The 22074-nt window shown below is 38.0% G+C and overlaps 1 protein-coding gene across 3 annotated transcripts in view; it reads left to right on the top strand.

Annotated features, from left to right (window-relative positions):
• Positions 1-698: 698 nt before the first annotated feature.
• Positions 699-22074, top strand: part of LOC127419400 (EMI domain-containing protein 1-like) — a 119213-nt gene continuing 97837 nt past the window's right edge. For all 3 annotated transcript variants that reach the window (XR_007893665.1, XM_051660746.1, XM_051660753.1), the window contains exons 1-3: positions 699-1292; positions 14326-14439; positions 15227-15330. Coding sequence is in view for 2 of the 3 variants with exons in the window: in XM_051660746.1 (XP_051516706.1) it covers positions 1132-1292; positions 14326-14439; positions 15227-15330 (379 nt within the window). In the remaining variant the exon portion in view is untranslated. The remainder of the gene's footprint in view (positions 1293-14325; positions 14440-15226; positions 15331-22074) is intronic.

The following is a 22074-nucleotide window of genomic DNA, read 5'->3' as shown; positions in this document are numbered from 1 at the left end:
AAACACACCTGATTCATCACCTCATCTCAAAGTGAAACTTTGTGTGTTGATATTAAAGCCTTTCACTATGTATATTGTTTTATGTATATTTCTCAGGAGACACAGTGAAGTTCCCAGATATGTTTCATTGAAATATCAACTTTATTTCAGATGTTTCTCCTAAAATTCCATTAGTAGAAATAAATATAGACACAAATGAGATAAAATAAGATTAAACAGTGATAAAATTAATGTGGACAGCATGTATCTGATCATTTGGTTTTAGAAGAATTTGATGGAAAGTGTTCATATTGAAATCTCAGACTTTTGATTGCCGACTTTGAGATCTTGATATCTGAGCACACTGAGAGACATTGTTACGAGCTCTTCTGGAACTCTATAGGACACACATATGAGATTACTGAGGTCTTTTTTAATGGGAGGAAAATCATGGATGGATCTCCATTTAGTTGGAGAGATAATCGAGGTATTAAATAGATAATTGGTGATTTTTGCTTCCTGTGAGATTTATATAGCATTTCTTACTCGATTGCATTTGTATGTAATTTTGAAATAAGATAATGATATCTGCTTCTTAAACACGGAGTGTTCATTTGTTTTCATGTCTAAACTTTGAGGCACTACTGAAAGAACAGATAAGGGGGAGTGCTGCATGTGTGAGACGACAGAGAGAGAGAGTACTGCGCCGGTGGAAAAAAACTAGACGGGTTGTGGTTTGAATAGACTCAAGGCGACTATAAAACGGCTTTCTTGCCCATTGTGTTGATGTAGTCAAGAAATATACCATAACGTACAGAGACGGAGATGAAGGAGTGAGGCGGGACCGGTTTGTGTGGCTCATAAGAATCATTCGTCTTGCAGCTCGCAAACAAACTTTGTGTGAAGAGCGCGCGGAGATTGATTTGTGGCCGATGTCATCCCTCTGAAACTTTAACTCTTGCATTTTAGACGCAACGTCGCATACTGTAGGCTATATATGCCTTACGTTATTTTAATGGCAGTTCAGATATTTGTTTTGTGAGTCGTATATCTATCCTCTCAGTCTCCACTAGTCAAAAACATTTACTTTCAAGATAAGCGGTACAATATTAGGAGAAATATTTCGCTCGCTGTATCGTTGACGCGGTTGAAATGGGCGCGTGTGACGGGCGCTCGGTGGAGCGGAGATCTTTCCTCCTGTGGGCTCCCCTGCTGCTGCTGATACTGGGACTGACGTGCGTTCAGGGGACATGGGGACCCGGAGTTTACAAATACCAGACCGGTACAGCACTCAACAAAGATCAGTCGAAAAGGTAAGATTTAAATTACATGACAGCAACAAATCTGACGGGGTTTTGATGGTTTAAACGTTTTTCTGACGGAAATTGAAGTTTTCAGATGATTTTTTTTTTTTTTTTTTACATTATTTAGAGTCTCTGTCAAATTCTCTGTCCATTTTTTTTTCAGTTGTTATATATCGCAATTTTCGTATTCAAACGAGAAGTAAATAAACTATCGATCTAAAGCTAGCTACACGCGCTGCTTTAATATCCGCTATTTCCTATATTTAAATTTTATTTTTATTTTATTAATATTAATTGACACAGTAGGGTTTAATTATGAAAAACGTAATCGTCACATTTAAAACTTTTTGATTGATGTTTTATAAAAATAATCTATGAATCCATTGTGTTCTACTCAGTTTGTGTATAATATAACATAATGTAACAATACTGATCTCCCACCACTCCACCTAATAATCCTGTTATGAACCTGAAAGTCTGTTTCCTTTTTCCTGTGAGAGGAGGAAACGCACAAAGAACTTCTGTCCTTACATTTGTCTATGTTTTATTTAAGTAAAACATGAATGAAATTGACTGGTCTCACAATTAGGACTTACTCAAACTTCATTAGAACAGAGAGAGCTCTTGAACAGAATGTGACAACTGTGAAACCAGTAAACGAGCATAACTAAATGTAATCTGTTAGTTTTGGGCTTATATTTTGTTGATATATTTGTGCTGTCTTCCAGGTTCATATTTATGAGCGATTTTCAAAAGTTAAATCCGTGCTTTTACATCATAAAGCTCTTTTAGGACAAACAAGGCAAGAACTTAGACAAAACACGACACAGCCAACATGTGAACCTTCTCTTCCTCAACTTCCCACCAAACAGCATCACCTTGACTGCCCTGCGACAGCCGATATAGTGGCCTTGATCTAACCCCCATCTTCATGTAAATATTTACTCTGTTTGCGTAAATGGATTAAAGTTGTTGTGGGTGGGATGTGTGGTGGTGGGGTGTCTCTGAAGTATGCAGGTGTGGAGGAGGTCTCTGCTCTTTGGGGCTCATGGTTTGATCTCTCACCCTCTTCTCCTGCCAGTCAAACTGATGGAACAGACAGTGTTTACTAAACACATGCAGCTGCAATGTCTGCATGCTGGGCGAGGGAAATGTATTCCAATGCAGTCTAGGATGCAGAAAAGAGAATTTAGAGACATTTTCGAGATGCCTTGTTAAAGCAGTGATTTATTCTCAGAGGTCAACATAACTATTTACATGTAAAGTGTGAAGTCTGTTTATATTAAATGTGTGTTTATGCTTATAATAAGGCTTTTAAACTATGTAAAATACTTAAGATGTGACTTTATGAGTTTACTTATTTACATAAAGTAAGTACTCGCCCTCATTTTGTTCCAAACATGGATACATTTTTTCTTCCATGGAACATAAAAGGGAGATTCACTTTAATTGTATGAGAAAACGATGCATTGAACACAGATGTTGACTGAGGTGAACATCTCTTTTGTGTTCCATGGAAGAAAGAAAAATCAAATGGGTTTGGTACAAAAAAAGAAAAAGTAAATGATGACAGCATTTTAATTTTGGGGGGAACTAACCCTTGAAGTAGCTACCTGACCCGACCCTAAAAAAATAAGCCTATATATTTTTTAGGTGCAACTTAATATAGTAAGTTTGATTCAGTCAATCAACAAACAATATTTTTGACTTGAATAAAACAAGTTTATTTAGATGTTACCACATGAATTACATTTTTAGGCTACCTGACAAAACATTTTTACAGTGTATATTGTCTGTTGATTATTAAAAAGCTTACCACAGCATCACAGGTACATACTTGCCTATGACGATGCAAAACATACAGTAAAAGTAGTTTCACACACAAGAGCACACAGAAACTGTTCATCCTTCATTATAAAGCATCACTAAGAGAGATTTAATAGACATATGCACATCTGCCTTAAATCATAAATAACCCCAATCCACAGTCTAACCTTTAACCCAACCCATTGTACATGTAGCCAAGACAATGCTTGAAACATGAATGCCCTGAGAGAATATCTGTCTAATTATGGGCTGGTGAAGCCGAGCGCAGTTGGGGGTTAAGTCAGCAGCTATTTCCTGTTCTGTTCGGCTTCACTGCCCTGGAGAGCAACGCTCCGGGTGGGAGTGTGAGATTGGGGGCCCCAGAGAGACCTTTAGCTGCTGACCCATCAACACCAACCAACATACCTCCAGCTCCACCCTCATTCTGCCTCCTCCAAAAGAAGAGAGTGGTGACTCTTTGATCCTTAATGGGATAGGTTTGGATTTATGTTTTAAACATTATTTAAGTTGAAACGTTAGATTCTGTAATAATTTACTCTCATGAATCTCATGTTGTGACATTCCGTCTTCTGTGAAACACATGTTAACCTCAGTCACTTTCATTGCATCTGTTTTCCACACAGTGAAAGTGAATGGTGACTGAACTGCCATTCTGATAACATCTTATGTGTTCCATGGAACAAAGAAAAACATATGGGTTTGGAACAACATAAGGGCGAGTAAACGCTGACAGAATTTTCCTTTGATTTATTTTTTAAGTATTGCTCAATCTGTAAATTGTTTAAATTGTGCTATAATCCACATTACATTATTTTTGTTTACTTTTATATTTGTTCTTCTGCATTGTCAATTCATTGCAAAAAACAAAGAAAGATAGAAAGAAAGAAAGAAAGAGGAAATATTTATTATGTTTCGGCCATAATATTGTTGCATTGGATAATCTAAATAATTTAAATAACTTCCGTCCCATCTCTAATCTCCCCTTTTTGGCAAAAATTTTAGAGCGTGTCATTGCCACTCAGTTGTACAATCATCTCACTGTCAATAATTTCTTTGATCCACTTCAGTCTGGTTTTCGGAAATTCCACAGTACAGAAACGGCTCTGGTTAAGGTCACCAATAACTTATTAATGGCATCTGATGCAGGATCTCCTTCGATCCTTATCCTCCTTGACTTTAGTGCTGCATTTGACACTATTGATCATAATCTTTTACTCATCCGCCTTGAAACTCTCTTTGGTGTTTCTGGGACAGTTTTGAATTGGTTCAAGTCTTACTTTTTTGAGCATAGACAGTTTGTTATTTTGGGTGAGCACAGGTCTGAGACTGGTCTAGTATACACTGGTGTCCCTCAGGGTTCCATTCTGGGTCCCCTACTTTTCAGCCTCTATTTATTCCCATTAGGCCAGTTCCTAAGATCTCTTGGTCCTACCTATCTTTTTTATGCGGTTGATACGCAAATTTATATACATTCCATGCACTGTCAAAACAAAGTTGAAAAATTCCTCTCCAAATGTATTTCTGAGATAAAAATCTGGATGTCCAATAATTTTCTCTGTTTAAACAGTGAAAAGACCGAGGTGATGTTGCTTGGCACCCATCATCAGTTTCATAATGCTAGTCTGACTCCACTGGTTATTGACGACTCAGTACTTGAGTTTCAGGGAAAACTGAAGAATCTTGGTGTGATCTTTGATTCTTCTCTGACGTTTGAACCGCATGTGCAAAATACAGTCAGGACATCATTCTTTTATCTCAGAAACATTGCAAAGTTGCGTCCAATGCTATCCTTTTCTGCAGCTGAAAAGTTGATCAATACATTTGTATACTCACGCATCGATTACTGTAATGCACTCCTTGCTGGGGTTTCAAAGTCTACCTTAAATAAATTGCAGTATGTCCAAAACTCAGCAGCCAGGATTTTAACTCAGACTAAAACAGGTGAACATATTACCCCAGTCTTGGAGTCCTTGCACTGGCTCCCTGTTAAGTATCGGGTCGACTTCAAAGTTCTCATGCTTACATATATAGCACTTCATGGTCTGGCTCCGAATTATTTTTCAGACGTTCTAATTAATTATACTCCAAAGTGTAACCTTCGTTCGTCTCAGCATGGCCATTTAGCAGTCCCTCAAACACGCATGTGCTCAATGGGTGATAGGGCATTCTCAAATTATGCTCCTAGGCTGTGGAATTTACTTCCAGTTGACATTCGTGAGTCAAAGTCTCGTGGTATTTTCAAATCTTGCCTAAAACCCCATTTTTTTCAAGTTGGCTTTCAGTTGATGTTTTATGTTTACGTAATGTTTGATTAACTTTTATTGTATATGTGTGTATTTTTATTCTATGGTTATGTGTATTTTGTTGTTTTTGGGTTGTTCTTACTTATGTAAAGCGCTTTGAGAAGCCACTTTTAAAGGCGCTATACAAAATAAAAGTTTATTATTATTATAATATGTATTGCTTTTCAGTTTTATTACAGCTGCATATCAGTGTTGTTTTTTTACTTGACACATTTATGTGGTGTTCTGGAAATAAAACTCTTCTAAACTGAAAACAAATGCACATAAAACAAGCTGTATCACCCTCGCTGAAAGTCAAATATAAATCATGACCATCACACAGAGTGGATAGAATGAAGCTCAAATCAGTCAGTCAACATACTTGTTTTGTTGTGAGGAAAGAGATTACTTAAGGGAAGTAAGCACTGAGCACCTTGATGATCTATGGCTCTTTCTGTGCATGCACTCACTCATCCACATCAGCTTTAGGGCTGTTTATCCCATGAGGATGGTCCTTAAATTTGACTTTGGAGAAGGTCTCCATCCACTCTCTCACCATGGTCTTTGACCTGTCCTTTGAACTGGTCTTGACCAAATCTCAGGGACAGAATAGGGCTTTTCTTTTCTGTTTTGCTTTCTCGGTTTTTTAAATCTTTTTTAGCTCTTTTTGATGCTTTCTTTCAGCAGGCCATTAATCTTCTTTGGCCCTTTCTCTTTGGCCATGAACACAGCCTTAATTGGGTTATCTTACCCCCTCAGTGACTCCCAGGAGGGCTTCATTACTGACCCAATGATGAAATACTCTCTCTTTCCCTCTCTCTATTTTCAGCCCTCCTTTCCAGCTGCCACATCTTCCTATTTTTCTTTGTTAAACTTAATTTAATTTCATCCAGAGTCAATAATCTTTTGCTTTTTAGAGCAGAGAACTTCATGTATGTAATATTCTTCTGCCTGCCCAATTGAAAAGACTAGCATTGCTGGCCAGCAGCATATGTTGCTGGTTTTGGAGGCTGGTGTCCCTACCAGGCTTCTTAACGTGCTTAACCAACACGGTCAACCTTTGCCAACCGGTTTCATCATAAAGACCATCCTGGTTGAACAGCATTATTTGTTGGTGAAAAACTTTGCTATGCTGGTCCACCAGCTAGACTAGCACAAACCAAATTAAACCAGCATGGACCAACATAGGAATTCCAGCATGATCACAGACAAACTCAACATGTTGCTACTGTATGTTCTGCTACCCTGACATTGACCCCATTCTGGCAAGTTAATGACAAGGGCATTTCCCATCAGACATCTTTACATCAATTCAAATGTGTTTACCTTTTCCTATCATGCTACTGATAGCGCACTGCACGGGCAGCCTCATAGACACGGGTTCTGGTCTGAAGGAAACCAGGAAGTAATCACACTGACATAATCGATGGGTGTAATTCGGAGGTTGCATTTTCCCTCTAAAATTACATTTTTACTCCACTGACGGTTAGGTTTCGGGTTGTAGTTTGGGCGCATGCATTCCTGTTAATTGCTTTACATTATTTACAACTAAAAGCAACTCGCTTTACAACTTCTTTGGGCATCCTACTGTGGACATTTCACCTGGAAACTGGAGCTCACACGTGCCCATATGTTCAACAACACTACTAGCTTTAGCCACTGAGGGACATTGGTTTAAATTTAAGCACTGACATATTTCAGCTATAGAATTTTCTACCTACTCTCACCGAATTCACAGTGAGATCAGTCTGGAAATTCATGCTGGTCTTAACTGGTCTTTTCAGCAGGGTGTGCTACATTGCTTGGATCAAAGTGCATGTTCGTATGCTTGTGTTTGCAAGTGTGTATCTACAGAGAGCAAACGTGTTTTGTGCTGAAAGCTCAGGCTTTAAATGGAGCATGTCAACAGCCTCTGCTTTTCTTTTGTCTAAAACAAGACAGTTTCTTGATCTTTCCTCTAGTTTGTATGTATGTGTGGGTTGTGTTCCATTTGGTTTATGGCCATGGCGTATTTGCTGCCTGCTGTGCGGTGAGTTACAGGCAGTCCAGCTCTGTGAGATTTCTGCCATCCCTTTCTGATTTTAGTTGTCTCCCCCCTAACATTCTGTGCTATGATCTGCACACATTGCAGAGTTATTTATTAGGTTTCTGGTCTCATGTGTGTATGTGAGGGAGCAAGTCAGTCTTTCTAACTGTTGGCCAAGTGCATGTTAATGCCAATGAAATGTTGAATTGCTGGGATGTTGAAAGTTTTCACACCTTTTAGCTTGACTTACATTACCACCACATATCTGAGACACAATGAAGCTAGAATCGGTGCTGAAATCAATGCAATAAAGCTTTGAACATAATGTGTTTGAACAGTTCAGAGAGTTGTCTCTTTAAAAAATATAATGCTTTAATCTCTTGTGCTAGCATAACCTATTTTCATTTACAGTGAAAATAATGTAAGTAGGATCTCAATTGTTTCTCTAAGACAGCAATAAGTCTACATGAAGAGCAAATGTAGACTTTTGCTACATTTTAAGTCCCTTTGTTCTCAATTGCTTCACATGTGTCTCCTCTCAAATTTCAGAATAGACCAATAATGTCTCAAACTGTGCTGCTGCACTGATTTCCCAAGATAGCACCTGCAATCAAAAGTCAATATTTTAATATGAACTCAAATATTTTAATTTAAAATGTTAATTTAAAATTCTTCCAAGACCAAATTATCAGGCCTATCCACATTCATTTTATAATTCTATACACTTGCATTATGTCATCAGCTGTTTCCTTGTATTTCTCTTAAAGAATTTTAGGAGAAACATCTGAGACAAAGTGATACTTAAATGGAACTGGTAACTCCAATAAGTCTCGTGAGCTATGAATGAGCAACCTCTGAGCAATAACATATTCTTTTTTTCTTCAGTTTCCTCCTAAATCTTGCATTGCTCTACTGTTTTCAGGGCACAACAATGAACAGCACTATTTTCATAGTGAGAATTATAGTGTGGGTTGATAACAGGGTTGCATAATGACTCCTCATAAATGCTACTTGAAGGAGAGATGTTAGATTACTGGCATAATGGTCTATAAGTACTGCTCCTCCTCTTTTAACCCACTATCTCTGGCTGCCCCTGAGGCTTAAGTCTGGATCAGAGTAGAGTTTAGCTCCCTCTGCCTCCATCTCTGTGTTCAGAAATCGGGCAAGGGGTCATTCCCTATTCAATGGCTTTTGTCCTGTGTGTTCTCTGTAAATTCTTTCATTAGATCATATGGAGCTGGACTGTGTCCAGACTCATCCCTTTTCCTTGAGGATCCAGAGAATGCCATGTACTGTGCGCTGTTTTAAAATGGACAGGATATTTTGTGTGGGATCCCGGGCCTTGTAACATGGTTTTGTCTGAGGGACTAATTGCTGCACTGACGCTACTGTTAGGGAAAGTACCACATGAAGTCTGCATCAGATGAGAGAGGAAAATGATTGGCTGAGAAAATCTCCCTGTTCACCAAGCTGGTATTGTGATTTTTTTTAGGGCAGTGTAGGAACCATGTTCTGATGACAGTGCCGCTCTATCTGGTTATCGCTTGGACGCCTCCTCTCACCAACTGTTCATGTGACTGGAAGACTGCTGAGAGTTGGGCTCAGTTTTGTGCCTATTCAACTTATGTAGTAGATTAGCAGGGTATAATGATCCCCTGAATGGACAAGATCAATGATGTGACCCTCTTGTTGAGTGGTCAACTAGGGTTCTAGGGTTGGGAATCATAAGGAATTAAACAATTCTGGTCTGTTTCTGTCCAATCTTTGTCCAATTATTGTTTCTATCAATATATGAAATAAAAATTCAAAACAATAATAAAGGTGTTAACATATTTTAATTTATTCATTTATTTTTTATAAAATACCACTGATTACAACAAAGCTCAACAAGCTGTCAGTAACTGCATTGACTGCAACTGCAGTCTGTCGAGTCTTAAGTACACATATAACAGTTCTTGTTTAATTTCAAGTTGAACATGATGGAATAACGTGTTGTTCGGCAATAAGGGGAATTAATTTAGTAACCGATCTGACTGAATGATAAGTGTTTTTGATTCATAAACAGAACCGGCTAATAAGAGTAATTCAATCGAGAATCACACTGGCCAAGAGTCACTCAGTTGATTGTAGCCTACTGTACATGATTTGGAAATAGAGACACAAATGAAGAAGCCAAGGAGAGAAAGAGAGAGGGAGGAAAGAGAAGATTTGTATGGAGGATAAGTCAAAAAATACTGCTGGTTTTGAGTGAGGTTGATACCAGGATTGCCAGCATAACCATTGTGTTTACCAGCAAAACTTTGCTGGGGAAGCTGGTCAACTGGTATGGGTTTTCAGATGAAACTATCTGACCAAAGAAGTCTTGCTGGTTAACCAAGTTAAAACACCTGGTGCAGAAGCCAGCACACCAGCACCCTATGCTGGGAACCAATATCCAAAACACAACATATGCTGGTAACCAGTTACACTAGTATTTTCATCAGGAAATGCCATGGAGCAACCTTAGAGTCTTGCTGATTTTTATTTCATGCTTTTTTTTTTTTTGTACATTTGAGTGAATATGCTTGGTAGGGCATGAATATGCATTTGCGTCTGTGTTTCATAGAGAAGGGCAAGGGTATGATTTGTGGCTCTAGATTCCATAACAAGCTGATCACAGAAATAGCCCTATGGTCTTCAACTGTGGCCACACTGGCTTCTGTGTTTGTGTGCCCAGTGTGTTTGTGTGTGTGTTTGTTGGCAGGGCTGGTGCAGCTGGGCAGGTAGTGACCGGAGAAGCCTGTGGTCTGGTCACCCCAGTTCTGTTCCAGGCTCTGAGTCCCAGGTCCTAGGATTAACAGGATACGGAAACCACCTAAAATTCATAGACTTTGGAAATTTCTGGCATATTTGAGGCTGGTTCTGTGGGTCACACAGTTTTAGCCGGTTCTGGGAAACAGACAGGGAAACAAAACAGAACAGGCAAGAGTTGCTAATGTGTGAGCATTAAGGTAGTTTCATGTTAGACCCCGTGTAGCTTTTGGTTACAACTTCATACAGATGATACCTATACACAAATTCACATACAAGTCTGTAACACACATTCTACAGCAATATAGTAGACTTGACTGGTGGGCGGTATGACCAAAATCTTATCACATTATAAATAATTTTTAATCTGGACTCATAGAAACACGTTACTATACCTACATTTTTGTAAAATGATTTCCTGGTGAAATAAACAGACACTACAACAATTACTTTTTTTCACTTTCACACAAATCAAGACCTAAACTGTAGATTATCAGTTTATAAACACTTTTTGTTGTGTTCCTCACACAATGAAATATTATGACATCGAAACACTTTTACTATTGCGCATGACCTAAGGTGAAACATTTTAACGTTTGCATCACATAACCAACTACATTTACAAGCTTGTTTGAGTGTGATGCAATTTCTCAATAGCTCAGCAAATAGAGCGTTGCACAAGCGATGCAAAGGACATGGGAAATGAGTCATGAAAACCACGTGAGTCTACACATTAGTTCCTAGAGGCACCACAAAATGGCGTGGTTGATTTGCAATTGCATTTTTCATCTCACTTATGCTTTTTATGACACTTTTGGTTAGGTTTAGGTTTAAGGTTTAGGGCAGGTATGTTAATTTTGTTGTTTTAAAACTTGAAAGAGCATTAACCCTAAAAACCCCATCTGTCTGGAAGAACATTTAACTCACTTTTAGCTCCACACAGTGGACAATTTGCCTTTGGAACTGCTGAGATATGTGTAATGAACCACAAAATGTCACTACAGTCACATCATTTTCAAGACATAAGGCTGGAAATTTTATGACACAGTAGCAGTGTAAATAAGTAGTTTTTCTTTTTTTTTTTTTTTGCTTCAAATTCAACAAAATAATAACAAAATTTATATTAATTAACCATGCGATAATGCCTATTTTTTGCATACCCCAGTGAATGAAATTACAAATGAAATCTATTTTTTCTCATTGTATTTTCTCAGATTTTTTTCTTTTTATTTGGAACTTGATGGATGTAAACCAAAAGATAAGATTATTCATAACAATTTAATAAGTCTGGCATCAGTGCAAAAAGCTTCTCATTATGTAACACTTGAGTTAAAGATAAAAGAGAAGAATAAAACTAACAATATATACACTCACGGAGCACTTTATTGGGAACACTATTGTCCTAATAAAGTGCACGACGTGGTCTACTGCTGTTGTAACCCATTCGCCTTAAGGTTCAAAGTGTTGTGCATTCTGAGATGCTATTCTGCTCACTACAATTGTACAGATAGGTTATCTGAGTTACTGTAGCCTTTTTGTCAGCTCGAACAAATCTGGCCATTCTCTGTTGACCTCTCTCATAAATGAGGTGTTTCCATCCACAGAACTGCCGCTCACTGGATGTTTTTAGTTTTTTGCACCATTCTGAGTAATTTCTAGAGACTGTTGTGCGTGAAAATCCCAGGAGATCAGCAGTTACAGAAATGCTCAAACCAGCCCATCTGGCACCAACAATCATGCCACAGTCGAAATCACTGAGATCAAATTTTTCCCCCATTCTGATGGTTGATGTGAACATTAACTGAAGCTCCTGACCCATATCTGCATGATTTTATGCATCGCACTGCTGCAAACATGATTGGCTGATTAGATAATTGCATGAATAAGTAGGTGTACAGGTCTTCCTAATAAAGTGCTCAGTGACTGTATACAGTATGGATCATACATGTTTTTTCTGATTGGATAAGCCACATCCGAATCTGTTGTAAAACAGTCAACATTTCTACTATCGCACAGACAACACAAACATCAAACATGAAATCTAATGCTCACTTGCTAACACACGCACAAGCACAAAAGTCTACATTACAGACAGACAGTCATTACTTATACAGACAAATTGATACTAATTATTTTACATCTACATCCCTTTGCACTATTTTCATGGTGTGTGATCATAGCTATGCATACACTGAACTGTTGATAATAACCACCACAAGTATAGTAGATATAATGACCTCCATATGTTACATGTGCATTAACTCTCTTTAAATTCTGCTCCACATCTCCTTGACTTATGTTTGCTCAACTTGAGGAATAAAGGTTCATACAAAGGTCTATTTGAGGTGAACTTATCAATGGGTCTTTGTTTCAAGCCTTTCTGAGTTGAAATCATGAGGGAACTCGGAGGGGAAAGAGATCTGATTGGTGTTTCTCTTCAAACCCACGTTCATTCTTTTCTTTTGTGACTTCTGGCATATGCCGAGAGCCTGGGCTCGGGCCGTGCTGCTTTGTTTTGGTTCTCTATGTTACTTTCCACCATCTCCTTTCCTGACTCTATAATCTGCTCCTCATCAGAGCTGGATTTGCCACTGGCTTCCCAATTAGAAAGTTCCACGTCATGTAGGGCACATTTAATGATTACCATGGCAAACTTTCCAGATGACTTTTGTCTCCCAGGGTTTTTTCTCTTGTTTGTATTTTCAACTAAGCAAAAAGACAGTGACTGAAACCATACCTTGAGGGGTTTTCTTTGAGGGGTCTGTAAAGCTGTCCTTTAGCTGGATTCATGTTTTATAGCAGTCAGGCTTCCATTTATAAAATGAAACAGAAACATATTCCCTAAATAAGCCTTTGAAAACACATGGAAGTCTTTCCAAGAGACTACACACTTTTCTAAGAGCTTATGATACATTGTTTGTGTTAATGTTACTTAAAAAAAAGAGTTAATTAAAAGAAATGGGCACCTGATTCAGAGTTTTGTCATCTTTGACCTTGTCATTCACATTAAGCTGTTTTTTGAGCTGCTCAAAATGTTTCTCAGCTTTTCCAGTTGTGTGAAGTAAAGCCCTGATAAAAAGCAGCACAAAAGAGCCAGTCTTTCTCCTGTGGACTGAGTCTCTGCTCCAGTTTTGGCTTGAGTTCTGAAAAGCTGTCTTGAATCTAGCTGAGGAACCCGCTCACTCTCACTCTCACACACACAGCAAAACGACCCCCGTCCTCTGTACCCCTCCGTGACTTGACCTTCTTGTAGTCCAGTGGTAAGAATTAAAATCAGCGGATGTGTATTGATAGGGAAAGACCACAAAATAAACAACACTGACAATGCTATCATGCCAGGCTTAAGGGCCATTTAACCTGTGTAAACACCATAAAGAACTTTCAAAAGGGATGGTTAGACTGTAGAAGGTCTTAGACACACAGGGTTTGTTCAGGCATCCCACGGAGCTCCACTAAACACTGACCACTTTTATGTGTGTCTTATTTCAGTATGAGTTGGATTAGATAATTTTATCGCCAGCTGTGATGAGAAGTTGTGTGTGTGTGTTATTGCCACCAGGGTTGAAGTTTGTCATTATTTTTATGTCATGTCAAGTTAAATTGCTATGTTTCTCTTTTGATCATCTCTCTCTCTCTCTCTCTCTCTCTCTCTCTCTCTCTCTCTCTCTCTCTTTATACCTACTTTAATTAAAATACTAAATAGAAAATAAATAACCCTCTGGCAAACAGTACTCTGTATACTGTAGGTATAATCATTTTATACCTACTTCAATTCAAATACTAAATAATAAAAAATGTGATATTTAGAGACATACATTTGCTGAAGGGGTTTAACTATAGGTACTGATGGTACTGTATAATATTTTAGATGTATTTTTATTGTTATTTTTCATGTTTTATGATATTTCACAATGCATTTTTTTTTATTTGAGTTATGTATTTTTTTATTTTATTAATTTTATTTTGAGATGTTTTACATGCTATTATTATTTATTGTTCTTATTTAATTATATATGTGATTTGAAGGAGAGTGACAAGGGTTTGTTTATGTGCACTGCACCAAATGTCCAAGACAAATTTTCCTATGGGGATAGTAATTCAAATGTTAATTTCTTAGGAACTGGTGTCCACAGACAGTGACTAAGACAGTGACTTGTCAAGTGCAGAATGGCACCACTCTTCAGAGAGTGTACCAGACCTGTAGGTGGCCTCAAGGCTGCAATGGAGGAAGGTGAGTTTATTATTCACACATACTCACACATTTGTTTTTGTATTGTTTTAGTAAATTTTATGGCATGTTTCTGTTCAGAGATCATGTGTAAACAGGACCCATAGTCGAAATGACAGAAAATAAATCTCAGCATGCTGTTGTGTGAAATCTTGAATGAGCTTCAGATTTCTTCTTTTAAACCCTCTGGTGCCCTTTCCTCATAGACTTCCATTGGATGTGCAGTGCTGTACAATAAATGCATTTCTACTTTGTTTTTATAAACTGAGGGATGAGCTCCAAATAAACTGTGCCCCACTATTTTTTTTTTTTAAACCAATATTAGCCTACAATATTTCTGGCGCTGCTGGTTAAAGGTAATTTCCAGCAAACATCAGATAATTTTAACTATATTATTGTGGTCCTATGTGGATTGTAGCCATGCATATAATGCATGGAAATCTGTTGCTTGTGTGAATGACAGATGTGGTACATAAGTTTATCTGGCAATTTTATGACAGTTTAATTGGTTTCATGTGTTAAAGTGGCTGTAGACTTGTAATGGTCTTAAATTAAGCTAATTATAATTAATATAAGCTAACCATAACCATAATCGTAACCCTAACACTAAACTTTTAGCATTTTCACATCCATGTGAAATAAGACATTATTTCATATTTTCATTAAGCTGTTTTCTTTGTGGGGACCACAAGGTAGGTCTCCAAAATAGGTTTTTCACTTTTCACTATCTTTGCATGGATATTTGTTAACAGTTTTAAAAAGTCCAAAATTGTATGTGTTTGTGTTGTAGCTACCGCACTGTGGTCCGTCCATCCTATAAAGTTGTGTACCGCACCATCACCTCTCTGGAGTGGAAATGTTGCCCGGGATACAGCGGATCTCAGTGTGAGGAAGGTAAGTTAGTAAACTGCTAAATTCAGAACTACACACAGCTCTAATGAAGGAATATCTCTGCTGTGTGTGTTTCTTAATGCGTAACTATGCAAACGTAGTGTAGGGTACTGATATTTGTTATTTTAAGCTTATACAGGCTCACATGAACAGACCATCATACAACTAATGTCCTGCCCTGGCTAAAGCTCACGTCTCACTTTGACTTTGACTTGCTCTGGTTTGCTCTTCTGTCTCTGTTTGTAAATCAAGCTCCACTGTCAGATGAGACGAGAAAAGATGAGAAACAGGATGGATGGCTATTATGAGACAGTGAAAGCATGTGTGTGTGCGTGAGTGAGTGTGTGATTAATGTGAGCGCGTGTCTAAGCTGTGTTTGCGTGCTTTTTCTGGCTGCTTTGCCTTGTGACTGAGTGTGTGTGTGTGTGTGTGTGTGTGTGTGTGTGTGTGTGTGTGTGTGTTTGGCTGCGTTCGCTGAGTGTCAGTGTCAGTGTGAGCCATGCTGGAAGTAACTGTGAAGATCAGCCAGCTCCTATCCTCTCCTCTTCTATCTTCGTGCACAGCCACTGCTGTGATCCTCTCTGACTTGGCCAAAGTTCTCTGTGTCAGAGCAGTAGTTTTTCAGATGTACACTTTTAAGGTCCACTAAATGATTTAATGTAGCAGGCAGGGTGGCAAATTTAATTCACTTTTAAAGACAATTTATGCGCTCTGTAAATTGCAGTTAGGGATCTGATGCCATATGTTTGTCATGTGGCCTTCAGTGTACCAGCTGTACTTACTACTTTCTGTCTTTGAGGGAGGGTGGAGTTTCTGTAGACCCAGCCAAAGGCTTTGTCCATCTGTAGCCCTTTATCTTTTCTGAGCAAAAATAGGAGAAACAGTCAACAAACTGCATGGATTTTTAAAATGAAAGTTTTGGAAAAGCATGTTCATCTACTCATCATCTGGATACCTCACTAAGGTAACACTTGTTCTGGCATCCTTCCAGCTCCCCTAATCTATTTATGCCTATTTTAATCTCCATCTATTAGCAGTCCAAAGAGGGAAATTAGAGCTGAAGTCAAGTCTCCACCCACACAGGTCTTAAGCCACACTTTACAGGCCTTACCCCAAAAATAACCCTTTTATCTTTTTTTTTTTTTTTTTTTTTAAGTATTAGCTTTATTTATGAATCAGTTTTGATTGAGCATATCCCGACTGTCCCCAAAGGGACTTTTGCCTGATTTAGCTCACTTTTGAGGACAATTTTAGCACATTTTATTCCCCAAACTGTAGCTAAGTACGTACGCATACACACACCTACAGCCAATGGAATCCCAATCTTTATATATTCACACAATTAAATACCCTAATGACAGTTGACATCTCTGAAATGAGAGATAAAGTGGGTGAATTAAGTGATATCTGTTCCTCATGTGGGAGGGTTGATGAAATGAGTAGAGGATACTGTCTCGGGTAGGACTGTGAACACAAATATATTATCGGTACCATGTGAGACACACTCTGATCAAAGACACCTTTGAGTGGAACTGACAGCTCCAGTCTCTCTCTCTTTCTCTGACACCACAGTGTAGAGCAGTGCTACTCAACATACAGCACGCAGGCCGCATGCAGGTCTCAAGCCATCTTTTGCTGCCCATGTTAAAATTTCATCATCAAAAATAAATGTATCAATAGCCTACCCTGCTAAAAAGACCAAGCTGATTTATTCTGGCTAGCCCTAGCGAAAAAGTAATATACCAAATTATATTTAAAATACATTTATTTAATGATAAGTATACTACAAATACATTAACATATCTATGTACTAATTGAAAGTACCATGTAATTGCACTTATTTCATGCTTTCTTCAGATGCACACAGAGAAACTTTGACCACTACAAATTAAGTGCTAAAGTAGTATAGCTTTTACAAATGCAATTAAGGGAAGTGTACGTTAAGTTCATCTTTAAGAAAGTACACTGGTTAGGTGCTTGTTTCCATCAAACTTGTTTTATGGTTCTACAATTTGTTTGAACAGTGTTAAATGCAATTGTCATAATAATGTTCTTCGAACACAAAAAAATATTAGTAATATTTTCCTATTATATATACGGTGTACTGTATATTTTATTACGCCATGTCTGTTCTGAGAACTTTTAAAAGTGCATATTTCATTTGTATTTCAACATACTGTTATCATATTAAAAGAGAACAAAATCTTTATTTGTCTGTCTTATAACTCGGATGTCTTATGACAAGAGGTCGCTAACACTGGTAACTTATTAATTTAAAAATGATAATTAAAACATTATTTTGATTACTTTTTTAATTGCACAATGCACATTCCTTAAAACATATGAGTGATACTAAATTTACATGTGCAACAGTCACCGCATCAGGTTGTGACATCACAAAAACTTTAAGTAGCCAGTATGCAGAGTGGGTTGTTTACCCAATTTATACCAGACCAGCTTCCAAAATTGTCAAAATCACTGTGATTATAGTTATTTATCTACATAAATATTAGTAAAGAAAACAGTCCCCTTACACAGTTCGAATGTTGATGCAATCAAACTAAAAAGATTTAAATCTGCTTCTGCAGAGAGAGACTGGCTATGTGTTTGTCATTATTTTCAGTTCACACACACACACTGCTGCTCATACATTTTTTTTTTCAACAAAATGAAATGCTGTCTGTTAAGCCACTGATGATGGTACTACTGGAACACTGAATTGGTCCAACTGCGGGATCTTGTGTACGGGTTCCTCCTCTTATGTATCTATTAAATCAGTCTCAATCAAACAGTCTTTTGTCTGCATTCAACAATGTTATGCATGTACAGTTTGCCCTGTGTTTTATACCATTTTTAAAGCAGCATGTTGCATTCGATATTTTGTGACTTGAAGAGGTAAGTGTTGAAGAGGTAAGCCAAGGGCCTTTGTAGATCAGTGATAAGATGGTACAGTCAGACGTCTGCATTTTTTCACTTCACTTTGTGCAAAGGGTAAAATGGCACGTTTACCTATTTTAATAAAATGTCAGGTGTTAGAACTACACAGAATTATAGTCCTTTCCAGCAATATACTGTAACGTCTGTTGATGTTTCTGCTTGGGGACTTGCTATCGGCTGTTGTGTTTGCATAATTAATGAGGTAAGTCTGTGTAGGTTTTGGGGACTGTTAGGGGTTTTATTAAGTAACATTTAAAAGTAATTGGGGTTATAATTGTGTTTCGAGTTCAGATTAATGTTAAATATGTTGTTTTATGTTATGAAAAGAGGATCTTTTTTAGTTACGCTGGTTGAGATTAGTGTTGCTTTGAGATAGCTGTGATCCTGTGTGACAACGTGCAAGGCTTAATTCAATACTTCAGTGTTATCATTGCGGATTATCAGCAGTGGTTTAAAGATTCAATATGCTTTAGGGATGGGTGATACCACTTATTGTCTTTTCAATCCGATACAAAGTACTTTTAGGCCAATATTGGTGATATCGATACCTCTATTAAATTGAATTTTTACGAATTCTTTGGATAAAATGAGTACCTTTTATTATTACTTTATTTTTTATATATATGTATGGGCCTAAACAGAAAATGTATTAGGCTGCTTTGTTTACCCTTTAAAAATTAGTTAGTATAAGCCACATATAAAACCTCAAAATTAACCATAGATATTATTATATGGTTACTATTACTAAAACCAAGTTACCATATGGATACTACAGTAATGCTGTAGTAAAACCATGGTTAATTGTATAAAAACCTTGGTTACTGCCCTCCCAAAAAAACATGGTTACTACAGTTTTGGTTACTATGGTTAATACAATATTACTACAGTATATCCATGGTTAGTTTTCATAATGGTATCATTTATTGACGAGGATTACAGATCATTATTAATGTTTTATCAACATTATTTATCAACAGAATTTAAATAAACCTGCAAAAATTGTCACACATGCCAAGCCTATTAAAATAAATGTCACGTCTCATTTTGTCATTACTTAGTGTGAATAACTCCAGTTGCTGTTTTTCTGTCATTACCTCAGGAAAGCACTGCTCCCTCTTTGAACGAGCACTATGACTGAAAGGGTGAGCACTGTCTGTGACTGCTGGTGTATTTTAGCATTTCTGTGTGTCAAGATGAGCGGAAGAAAAAATTGTTCTGTTGCCATGCAACAATTTGCTCATTTAATTATTTTTTTTCCACTTCGAAGCTTATGAGATGCATTAATATTCATGTGATCTAAATAATATTAAAAAAAAACTTCAGAATCTATCATTTTATGTGAGGATCAATATTCTTGATACCACATCAGTATCAGAAGTATCGATAGTTTAGTATTGATCTCTACTATGCTTGGTCCCCCAACTTTCTTCACAATAATACCCATGCTAAAATACTTTTAATGCAAGTTCCAGGAGTGTATATATGTTATTGCCAGCCGAAATGCAGTGGTGGTGTGGGCAAGCAGTATATTATTAGTATAACATTAATGGATGTCCAGCACTAATACAGTGTAATGGAGTTACAATTGTAACGTCAAAAAAATACATTATAAGTTTACATTGAGTCAATTCTGCATATTACAAAAATTAAATACAAGGGTAGATATTTAAAGTGTACTAAAGTATATTTGAAATAGTTTTAGCACAACCAAGTATATACTTAACACCTCTTTAGTTGCACTACAGCACTACTTTTGGCAAACTAAAGTGAATTGAGTACAGAATTACAGTAGTTGTTCCAATTTAGCAGACTTTTAAGTATACCAATTTATAGTCTGCCAGCAATACACTTACACTGAAGCACCCAAGAATAAAATGTGCTTAAGTATATTATTTTTTTCTCTAGGGAGTGCTGGTTTGGTGCTGGTCTAGCTGGTGTGCCAGCACAGCCATGCTTTTCACCAGCAAAACCTAACCTGCAAGCTGGTGGACCAGCATGGTCTTTCTGATGAAGCTGGTTAAGCTAGTTTAAAAGCCTTTTAAACGTTTTTTCTCTGATCATTTTCTCACTTTAATGCCATCCCAGATGTGTATGACTTTCTTTCTTCTGCTGAAATCAAGTGAATATTTCAGCTATGTAGGTCCTGTCAATGCAAGTGAATGGTGATCAAATCAAATCAAAATCAAATCAAATCACTTTTATTGTCAAACAGCCATATACACAAGTGCAATGGTGTGTGAAATTCTTGGGTGCAGTTCTGAGCAACATAGCATTCGTGACAGTGATGAGACGTACCAATTTACAATACACATCAGATTAACACAACACAATTTAAAGTCTAATATACACATAATTACACACAACACAATATACAATAATAACATACACTGTACAGTATACAATACACACAATATAGATACACATTATTCAATAAAAAAAAAAAGTATATATAGAATTTACAGTAGGTTGTATTGTACTGTATTGACATTCAGGCTGTCGGTTGATAGTAAGTTGTTAAGAGAGAATATAATATAATAATAATATAATTTATGACAGTCCGGTGTGAGATATAAGAGTAAGAGTAATAAAGTGCAGTGCTGATGTATTTTGATCATGGGAGATCAAGAGTTCAAAAGTCTGATTGCTTGGGGGAAGAAGCTATCAAGAAGTCGGCTGGTGCGGGTCCTGATGCTGTGATATCGCCTGCCTGATGGTAGCAGTGAGAACAGCCCATGGCTCGGGTGGCTGGAGTCTCTGATGATCCTCCGAGCTTTTTTCACACACCACCTGGTATATATGTCCTGGAGGGAGGGAAGCTCACCTCCGATGATGTGTCTGGCAGTTCGCACCACCCTTTGCAGTGCTTTGCGGTTGTGGGTGATGCTATTGCCGTACCAGGCGGAGATGCAGCCAGTCAGGATGCTCTCTACAGTGCAGGTGTAGAACCGTGTGAGGATGTGGTGGTTCATTCCAAACTTCCTCAGCTGTCTCAGGAAGAAGAGATGCTGATGAGCCTTCTTCACAACGACTTCAGTGTGGATGGACCTTGTGAGTTCCTCAGTGGTGTGGACACCCAGGAACTTGAAGCTGCTGACTCTCTCCTCTGGTGCTCCATTGATGGTGATGGGACTGTGCTCTCTGTCTTTTCTCCTGAAGTCCACCACAAGCTCCTTTTGTCTTACTGACGTTGAGGGAGAGGTTGTGCTCCTGACACCAGTGTGTCAGAGTGTGCACCTCCTCTCTGTAGGCTGTTTCATCATTGTCAGTGATCAGACCTACCACCGTCGTGTCATCAGCAAACTTAATGATGACATTGGAGCTATGTGTTGCCACACAGTCGTGTGTGTACAGAGAATACAAGAGTTGGCTGAGAACACAGCCCTGTGGGGCTCCAGTGTTGAGGGTCAGTGATGAGGAGATGTTGCTGCCTATTCTAACCACCTGGCATCTGCTTGACAGGAAGTCCTGGATCCAGCTGCACAGCGAGCTGTTTAAGCCCAGAGCCCGGAGTTTCTCATCAAGCTTGGAGGGCACTATGGTGTTGAATGCTAAGCTGTAGTCTACAAACAGCATTCTCACATAAGTGTTCTTTTTTCCAGGTGGGAGAGAGCAGTGTATATTGTAGATGCAATGGCATCATCAGTGGAGTGGTTGTTGCGGTAAGCAAACTGTAATGGGTCTAGAGAGAGAGGCAGCACAGAGCAGATGTAATCTCTGATTAGTCTCTCAAAGCATTTGCTGATGATGGGGGTCAGAGCAACAGGACGCCAGTCATTTAAGCAAGTGATTTTGGATTGCTTTGGAACAGGC

This window comes from Myxocyprinus asiaticus, chromosome 3 (assembly GCF_019703515.2).
Source record: "Myxocyprinus asiaticus isolate MX2 ecotype Aquarium Trade chromosome 3, UBuf_Myxa_2, whole genome shotgun sequence".
Classification (NCBI taxonomy): Eukaryota; Metazoa; Chordata; class Actinopteri; order Cypriniformes; family Catostomidae; genus Myxocyprinus; species Myxocyprinus asiaticus.
The sequence above is the reverse complement of the archived record's forward strand: the minus strand, read 5'-3'. Positions and strand labels throughout refer to the sequence as shown.